The following is a 10,083-nucleotide window of genomic DNA, read 5'->3' on the forward strand; positions in this document are numbered from 1 at the left end:
TATTGAATAGAAGGAGCAGATGTGATAATGAACTTGATCTCTTTATTTCTTACGAGTATAAATGTTGACCAGCTCAGAGAAAGCGCTTCAGCTAAAAATATATTAATAACTGGGATAACAGTATCCATATTATGATTCAGGTGATATAGGTAAAGAAAAAAAAGGCAGTGAAAATAAATTATCTGAATAACAATAATAACAATAATTATAATAACAAGAATTATAATAAACAGTGTCAAATTGGAATTCATAAACCTTTTTTTTGTTTGCTTGTTTTCTTTTGTGAAAATTCCTTTAAAATCGTCCATGAGCAAAAAATCCAGCATTTTTCATTTAATGTTGTGAAGGGGATTGCTCTGTCTGGGACGTCCCCTTCAGTCTCACATATTTACAATATTCACAGTTATTATAAACCTGTTCGGCACATACTGAACCACACTGCAGTCATGCCGTCAGTGTGGACTGTTGGAGTAAATCTGAGGTGCAATGACATTTTTTTGTGTTTACATGTGTGTGCCTTGCAGACAGGAGGCAGAATCTCTCTCTCTGTCTTCCTCCATCAAAATCGGTACCTATAGATAAGGAGTAAAAAGGTCCTTTCCTCCCACAACACATCTGTTCTCCAACAAACCATTGGCATAATCAATCAAGAGACAATCAAGATGAAGACACACAAACTGCATGTCTTAAACATCACAACACTGTCCTTTAGTGAGACCCTCATCCCCCTTCATATAACCATCTTATAGGTTCCCCAACTCCCCTCTCAACCCATAGCCGTCACCATGTTAGAGTGGTGCGGGTGGCCAAAGGAAGGGTGTATCGGGGTGGGCGTGGGAAGCATGTGTCCAGCATGGCTGAAAGGTGGCAAGTGGCCCATGGACATGTGTCCGGCCAGGGAGGCAGCGCTAAAGGTAGAGCTCTTGTCGTGCATGCTTTTGGAATACTCCTCATAGCAGTCGCTGCCCCGCTTGGTCTTTTTGGATTTATTGGACATTTTCCGGTTGCGTGTCTGTATTCCCTCCTTTTTCATGGTCAGAGGCCGGTTCACCTGTATAGAGAGGGAGAAGTTAGGAGGTGAGTGATGTGGTTTAAGTTTGGAGAGAAAGTTCTGAGGTTCAAACCCAGAAATCTGGAACTTGTATGTAATCAAATACATTTTTCTACCTATAGGTTGTGTCATATCTAGATACTTTGATATGTCTTTAAAGGATGAAGCACACAATTTCCTATATTTTTGATATTGTCAACAAATCTAGGTGTTTGCCCACCTCTGAATATGTTCTGACTGCCCTACCCTGTCTGTGGCTCTCAGCTCCGAGCTCATTGCTTCCTACTGAATACCTAAAACTTTAAAAATGTTTCACAAATATGTTATCTCACTTTTTAAGAAGGCTAAATAATTTCCTGAAACAGCTGGGCACTGTAGTTTTTTAACCATCATTTCTAAAACAGGAGAAAATTGTGAATTTGTTTGGGACTATTTTCAGCAGCGGATTAACACACAATTAGTGCTCTAGGGAGTATTTACAGCAGCAGGACAGTGTTTGTGGGATCGACTCAAATAAACTACAATGCTGATGTTCATCATAACAAAGGAACATGAGCAATGCAACTGTGTGGCTGCTTGATGTGTTTTTAATAGTTTTTGGACAACAACACAGAAATATAAATTAGACTTTGGTCCCACAGGTAATACTTCAGTCATTATTGGTTTTGGTCTTTTCATGGGATATGTTGACATTAAGAAAAATATAGATTATCATCACACTCATCCTTTGAAAATACACATCTTTAGTGTCTATAGTCTTTTTGATGCCTCCAGTCTTAATGCTATTCATACGGAGACTGGACTTGTGGCAGTTCCACTCAACAACAGTCCCACCATTGTGACTCTCGAGGGGATTACGCCTACCATGGAAACAATAAAGCACAAAGAAAGAAAACAGCAACGTCTGAGAGTAAAACAACCCTCACTCTCTCTCTTCTCTCTGCCTCTCTTATCCCTCAACAATCAGTGTAACCTGCCTGCCTACTTCCCGTCTACTTGACCCTGCCAGCTTTGTACGGGCCCAACTTGGCGATCAGCAGTCAAAGACTTACGTTATGCAGTTTATAGTAGAGGCCGCAGGCGTTGCACACCGGGTCTCCATTTGCATTGCGCCTCCAGAGTGTGGTGGTGGTCGTCTGACAGTTAGCACAACAGGTGCCTGCTCGTCTGGCAGCAGACTGTGAAGAAAAATATCAATCGGACTTTGATTAGAGCTCAGTAGCAGCAAAGAACAGTACAGTTAATGAATATTTACATTCAAGACAGTATATGAAATTAGCTCAACTTTCTATTCTATTGATTTAAACAGTTTCATGTTAATGAATCTACTGATTATTTTCTCAATTAATTCAATAATCGTTTGGTCTAAAAAGGCCCATCACAAGTTCCCAGTGCCATGGTGACATTTTTAAATATCCTGTTTTGTCCAACCAAAACCCAAATATATTCAGTTTACTATCATAGAAGAGTGAGAAAACCAGAAAATATTCACATTTGAGAGGCCGGAACTAGTGAATCTTAGCTATTTCTACTTTAAAAATGACTTCCTCTATTACTCATTCATCACAATTGTTGCCAATTAATCCCCTGCTGACTGACAAATCGGTTAATCAACTAATCAGTTCAGCTTTAGGTGAAAGATTTGTAGACGTTCAATGATATGATGGGAGTTACTTCTGCAATATTCTGACATCAGATTTTAAATTTAAATCTCTCACAGGGAACATTAATTTGATGCAGTACATTTATTATTTCAAATGCTCAGTTCACATACACAAAGCTCAACTAGTTTAATATGATGAGTGAAGAGTCCAGAGTGTCACATCAACCCTGATGGGTTCTTCACACCTGATTATTTCATGCTTTTAATTGAGTTAGACCTATTACCACAGAAAATTAAGACATTAATCTGCACCCTCACTCATAAATGTTGCAATAATTTAAAAATCTTTAAAAAAAAAACACACACACAAAATAGTTATCTTCAGTCATTATTTTCCCTAAAGTTCTTTTTTTTCTATGAATACAGTGAAAGTCAAGAAAACGGTGCCTAAGGTGCTTCCTTAACTTTCCCAATCCTCTATTTTAAACTCTTTTTTCACCTTGTCCTACTCTCTGTGTCATGGATGGAGAGTTTGACCACCAGAAAATGAGGTCTGAGCCTATAGTTAGTCAGGAGGCCGCAGGAGGAAACAGGCGCTGGCCCCGCTGCTTTATCTGGACCGGTCAGATATCCGGAGAGGAAACAACTGGAAGCCTGCTGCCACTGAACACAAGGCTCACTGGAGCACTGAGCCCCGGCCGAGCCATACGGAAACCAGGCCTGATATATGGCCGTATACGCTTTTATAGCTGAAAGACGCTGAAATAAATGCCCATATATTTTGTGTGAAACAGACAGTTTGCCTTTGTGCTCTACACGTCTGTATAGAGTCTCAACAGCCCGCATGTGTCGACGCAAACAGCCTCGAAATCTTTTTATTCGACACGGGTGAAAAAAACGATTTTGCCTTTTTTCATGGCTGACGCTACATGTTCGTATAACATCTTTCTTATTCAAATTGTCTTTATACTTTGACCTTTTTTCTCAACCTTCTTTCCTTCAAAGAAACGTGCGTTAACTTAAATTTGTTGTTTGATGACAGTTTAGAATAAAATACTTAATATACAGATTTTATAAGAATAATTGCTTGTATTTTTATTTTTATTCTTATTTTGCAGTCCTGTCACATTGGTCCAGAGTTCCTTCAGTATCAAACAATGTAACAAACCGTTTCCACATATCCTGGTTTAAAAATCTGGTAGACCTACACTGCAGTTTATTAGCTACTGCTGATTTAAGGAGTCTGTTGACTCTACAAATACGGTCTTCATTTCACAGCTGCCTCCTGCAAACACAACTGCTGCAGAGAATTACATCAATACACTGAGGCTGCAAAGATATTTGCTTTTCTTTGAAAATATTACGAGCTATCAGTTGTTATTATCGGTTAGTAGGAATGTTTTTTTTATGTCAGCTGTTATTTTAGCAGCCAAAGTTGCTGCTGCTGGGTCAAAATGATAATTCACTTAAATAATATTTAAAGTGCTTAGATTTAAAGTACTTATTCAACATCAGATTTCACCCTTTAAAAGTGCGACTCCCCTGACCAGGTATTGAATTTTTGAACAATGGCTTATGCAATTCTAAAGTGCTCAGTATGTGACATGAAGTTGGGGATGTGACTGCTGACCTTCTGCCCAGCAACACTGATGTCTAAAGCAATTCATGATGGGAAATATCTGACTTTAACCAAAGCCGATCTGACTCTCTGCAGTGAGACAGACTCTCCTTTGAAAACCATAAATCTCCACAAAATGTCAACTTTTCACGAGCTAAGAACAACAGCCCTGTTTTCAGCTTTGTCACGTTGCATTTTCAGATAATCCAATGGCTTTTTAATGGTTTATTCAGCTTTAGAAGAAGGGGAATTTTCTCAGGAACACTTAATCCTTTAGTTTATTTGAAAAATGCGTCAATTTTGTGCCCACCACACATGTCACAATAAAAAACATGCCTTTACTTTGCACCTTTTCCCCGCATATCTAAACAAAATAACTCAGTGCAACACATGGCAGCACTGCGAGCCATAGGGTGTCAGCGAGGCACTGTGTTGTTTTGAGGGATGGTGTGCTGGCCCCGCTATCAATGACAGTATCAGAAGTAGCAGTAATAATGATAACAGAAACAACACAGATAGTCCCACTCTGCTAACAGCCTGAGCTGAAGGAGCAAGAGGTGAGTGGGAAACACAATTCCTGGAAACTGATTGGGAAAATATAACTTTCCTGGAATTGTGCCTCCTCCCCGTCTCCCTCCACCTTACACTCATTTTATTTACTAACCCCCACCACAAACATACACACACACGCACATATGCATGCACGCATGCAGTGGTCAAGACTCACCAGTCTGCGTTTGGGTTTAATGAGCGGTCTGTTCTGGCCGTTCATCTTGTGGTAGAGCCCGCAGGCGTTGCACAGGTAGTGTCCGGTGCTGTCACGTCTCCACAGAGGTGTAGAGGTGGCTCCACAGTTTACACACTCGCGGCCCTCTGTAAGAAAACGCACATTTACATTTGTAAAATCAAACTTTATACTCAGCGGGGAAACAAAATGCTCCCACTTTTTAGATCTAACCGTTGAGCTCTTTCGCTTAATTTGTTCATTGTGTGTATGGTCGCCAAACTGTAAAGATATATTTTTATTAGCTTCACTGACCGTTCTGATTATGTTACTTGAATTAATTGTGTGTGTGTGTGTGTGTGTGTGTGTGTGTGTGTGTGTGTGTGTGTGTGTGGACAAATTAGATTTCAACAGGATTTTTTCTGGTTGAAATTCTTTGTGAGTTTTAGTTCAGCGATACACAAACAAGACCTTCATTTATAGACTAAAGAGCATATTATTTAACTTTTATACCCACTGACTCTAGGGTATGCATTATCAGAGGTACAAAAGCAGCTAAAAGTTAGAAGAAAAGTTTGTTTTTCCAGTACTTTCACACTCAATTTCTCACGCATCAATCCAACATCAGTTCTTCATTAAAAAAAAAAGAAAAAAAAAAGCTAAAATTCAGGCCATTTAATTATTCTTTATAAAATGAACCAAGATGTTTAACCTTCCAAAATCCTGAAGCAAACGACCACAATATTAAAAAAGTAATAATATGGGTCATTTTAACTTTTAACTTAATGACATGAATCACTTTCATGTAACCTGCGATTCCATTAAAGTCATAAAAATACAGTATATGGCCAATAAACTTGTCAGCTCTTGTTTCATGAAACAAGTCAGTTACAGTGAGTTTAGGTCACCCTCCCGTTCATAAACTGGTTAAACACAACCAGGCTTGAAGCTGGGAGTCTCCTGCTCTGTAATCAAATAACAATCAGGACAATGTATTAATGTCTTATGTAACAGAGAGGCGACTCCCAGCCTAAATACTGAGGTTTGTGTGCCTGCGGATCTTCCTTTCACACCTCTGGGCTGGATCCAGTTCACCAGTCTGCTGCAGCCAGCTCAGGCATCATTACAGAGTCACGGTGAACAAAAGAGGATTATCAAAGTGGCTCTGTGTTGGAGAATAGTCGAGTCTGAAACCATTTATATACATGTTTGTTTGTTTTTTAAACATTGTTATTTTTTATCTATTATTATTCTAACACAATTTGGAAAATGATATATTCATCTTGATGCTCAAATCATAGACTGCACATTGCAATAGGCTGGCTGCGTTTAACGTCCTGCACAAAATAAATGAATCTGGTTATATTTGGAATATATTAAATTGATTTTACAGGCTTTATAATTTAAACAGTAAATGATATAATGTTGATATAACAGAAGTGTATCTTTCCTGACAGGCTGCATTTGTGAAAAACCGTTTCTCATCAAGAGTTTCTCATCAGTAAATGTTCTTTTAAATACTTTAAAATGTCTTTTTTAAATATAATTTAATTAGCTCATTAAGAATTGTGGGATGTTAATCCTATACTATATTTGCTTTATATACCCTAACATTAATAAACGACTTTAACTTTAAAAGGCATTAGAGCCTATTTATTTATGTTTGTTTGTGTTCATATGAAAAAAGATATAAAAGGTGAAATAATCATTAATCATCTTATAGGATTATGGACAGATTAGTACATAAATTATAAATATAGTATAAGGAAAGCTGTAGTTCAATAAGCCTATCTTTGCACCACAGATAGACAAATATTACCTCCAATAGACTACAGTCAGCCATGGCATTTTAGAAATATATTAATTGCTTGACAGGAGCTATCTTTAGTTTTAATTTAATTTAATTTAATTTCCAATGACTCAAATCAAACTGCAGAGATGAGATTAGGCCGGTATATAAACTCACTGACAGCCTTCTTCTTTTTTAAGATTATACTGCATACAGGACTATCTCCCGTGCTTCCAGGGGGACTCACCGGTGCAGGACCGTGTCTTGCCTTTGTTCTTGTGGCTGAAGCTGGATGAAGCTCCCAGCAGGCTGCCGGGGTGAAACAGACTGCCGCCGTACTCGTGGGCCGCTGGCAGAGAGTAGCTGGGATATGTCGGTATGGGGTGGTGGGTGGAGGGCGTCTGAGCGCTCATGGAGGCCAAGCTGCTCCTCAGTGGACTTGAACCCTCCATCTTCATCCCCTCCGGTAACGAACTGTGGTATTTGATAGATTCCTTCTCGTCCATTCTGGTGGCGGAGGACGAGGGAGACGCGGCCCCCGGGTCCGGCGATACGTCCTTTGGTGGTGTTGGGGGGAAAGGGTACAGATGGGGGCTGGAGTGGGACGGCGGCGTTAACGAGGATGCGGAGACCGTGTTTGAGTTGCTGCTGCACGGATAGACGGCGGAGAGGCCGCCGGGGGACGCGGAGCCCGGGTGGTGCAGGCTGGGCTTGCTGAAGGGGCTCACGGCCCAGGCGTTGTGGTGGTGAGCCGACAGGGCTGCTTTCCCACCGTCCAGCCATGAAATCCCCGGGCTGTGAATGAGATGAGGCCGGCAAACCTGAGTCCCCGTCAGACGAGCTGTGAAATAATCAAACAGCAGAACATGTATTACAGAAATGTTGACAGGCTGATTCAGCGTTTAATATAAGTGTGGTGTTTTCTGTTGCATGCAAGTTTTCAAGATATCAAGGTTAACTGTCCTGATTTAAATGTGCAAATAAAGACTAAATTAATAAACAACACATAATTTACATCCCTATTCCCCGCACTTAAATGGTCATATAAAAATTCAGATCTGATTTGCACAGTTACGTTATCAGTTTAATCTCAGGATATATTTTACTTTAGAGAATTTGTGGGCAAATATTTTCAAAAAAAATGTGACAACAATAAATAAGCTGTGCATGAAGGCAGGAAATGTGTTCACATTTTAAACCACATTTGAACGTTTCAAACAGCAGAAAACTGTTTGCATGTTTAATGTTCAATACTCAAAAAATGTGTAAAATTACCTCAGTGTTATCATAAAACAAACAACCACTAAACCATATTGGCGATTGTATTTCAAAAAGAAAACAATTTTGCTTTACAAGTCGTACTTTTCATGCAAAAAAAGCCAACAATAAGTCACTATCTTCAGGACATTTGTTAAAGTTTGACCCTGCGTTTGGGATCTTACCGTGCGCTTGGCTGTAGGACACTCTGGCCCTGGCAGAGTTGTGGTAGTACGGGTTTCCTTGTGAGTCCAGGTGATTAAAGAAAACATCCACCTCATCCGGAGGCAGCAGCTGAGCCGTGGGCTCCATGTAGTTGTGCCCCAGGCCGGGATGGTGAGAGTCCGGGTGTTGTCCGTTCAGCACGGCGTGGTGATGCATCCATCGGGGCTGATCAGCCGCCACATCCATCTCTATAACTCTCTGTAGCGCGCTTTTTTTTTTTTTTTTGAAGAGTCGATCGATATCCAGGGAAAGGATACAGAAATATTTGTCCTTTTACGAGATCTTCACAGTGTCCATGTACAGTAGGAGACTAATGCTTTACGGGTTTTCTTCTTCTGACTTAAATTCCTCTCTTCTCCTGCACATCAAGTCGAGTTTGACACTGGAAACCTGCAACAAGCAAACATCACATGTTAATATTTTAAAAGCAAAGTTGTTGTGCAGGCTGGTGCAAACTGCTCCTGTGGTGCAAGGAGTGATGCAACTTTAAGATATTAAAAAAAAAAAAAATCATCTCCACCCACCATATTTACTACCACATCACTCTTCATACACCTCCGCAGGCCAGTACGGTTTTATCACTAATCTCAGAAGCATTACTTAGTGACAATAAAATAAACAATCCGTACCTCTGCCTGTGGTGTTATTTTATCCACAGTGTCCGCAGCTGGCTCACGCCTCTTTGGAAAAATGTGCTCCCCGTCTCTTTTTGGTGCCGCAGGTCCTCTCCAGTTTTTGGTTGGTGTTTGTCGGAGTAAACTCCGTCCGCTGGGACTTAAAGCAACACGTAACTGTGGCTGACAGCGCGGGGCCAGGCTTGTCAAGCTCAGGGGCGGAGTCTCCAATAAAGCTTTGACTCAGCCAATTGCGCACAACCTCCATAAAACCTCAGAGGCGGAACCCCCGACCAGAAAATCACAAAGATATCTATGCAAGATTCATATATCTACACTCATAGTCAGGCTTATTGGAGCCAGGCCTGTGCTGTAATTTATGGATGTTTAATCATCAGTGCAAAATCTACAGAAACATAACATCTATCTAAAATAAATAGGCTGTATAATAGCATATTTATAGATTATTTTTCCAAAACTTTCCTATAGAATATTAGTCTCAGCTGTCACTTTATTTTCCATAATGGCCCTTGCTTGGCAGAAATGGACAAATAATGAATATCTGGTAAATAAATAAAGAAATAAAAATAATGTTAAATAAAATTATTATAATTGTCACTGCATGTGCACACCAGCAGAAGTGGAGCAAAACTACAATGTCTTTTAGTGTTATAATTGATGTTAACGCTTTAAAGAAACGTTGATTAGTGAAGTAAATGTGGAATAAAGTCTTCACGTTGGGCAGCAATGTAACTCAAATTAAAGACCCAAATTTAATGGTTTTTCATTTTAATTTAATAGTTTTCTAATACGCAAACGGTTTGAAGAAATATTGAGTAAAGACAAATGCACTGATGATGTGATTTGCACAGGATGAATTATTATTTTGTATTCAGGTGAAGGAACAAGATGTTTTTACCGCACGTGCTTGTGTTCCATCTATATTTGTGTGAGATAATTAGTCTTTTTTTCCCAATAATTGGCCTGATTCCTGGTATGTTTGGACGTTAAATGGCTAAAAGTTCAGTCTCTCTCTTTCTCTCTCCCTCCTTGCGCATGATTGACAGACAATAATTGGAGAGGGAGCGCGTGCAGTCCCGACCGGCCAACCCTGCCGCCTGCTTGACGCCGTTTCCTGACGTCAGTGCATCTTAGTAAAGAAGAAGAAGAAGGAGGAGGAGGAGGAAGAGGAGGAGGAGGAG

At 40.0% G+C, this 10,083-nt stretch overlaps 1 protein-coding gene across 1 annotated transcript; it reads right to left on the reverse strand.

Moving 5' to 3' along the window:
- Positions 1 to 362: 362 nt before the first annotated feature.
- gata2b (GATA binding protein 2b) lies at positions 363 to 9,148 on the reverse strand. Its single transcript, XM_042406753.1, has 6 exons — positions 8,897 to 9,148; positions 8,228 to 8,657; positions 7,033 to 7,626; positions 5,000 to 5,145; positions 2,104 to 2,229; positions 363 to 1,051 (listed from the first exon to the last, which is right to left on the reverse strand). The coding sequence occupies exons 2-6, from the start codon at positions 8,451 to 8,453 to the stop codon at positions 767 to 769; spliced, it is 1,377 nt and encodes a 458-aa protein (XP_042262687.1). The 5' UTR covers positions 8,454 to 8,657; positions 8,897 to 9,148; the 3' UTR covers positions 363 to 766.
- Positions 9,149 to 10,083: the final 935 nt, after the last annotated feature.

This window comes from Thunnus maccoyii, chromosome 3, assembly GCF_910596095.1.
Source record: "Thunnus maccoyii chromosome 3, fThuMac1.1, whole genome shotgun sequence".
NCBI lineage: Eukaryota > Metazoa > Chordata > Actinopteri > Scombriformes > Scombridae > Thunnus > Thunnus maccoyii.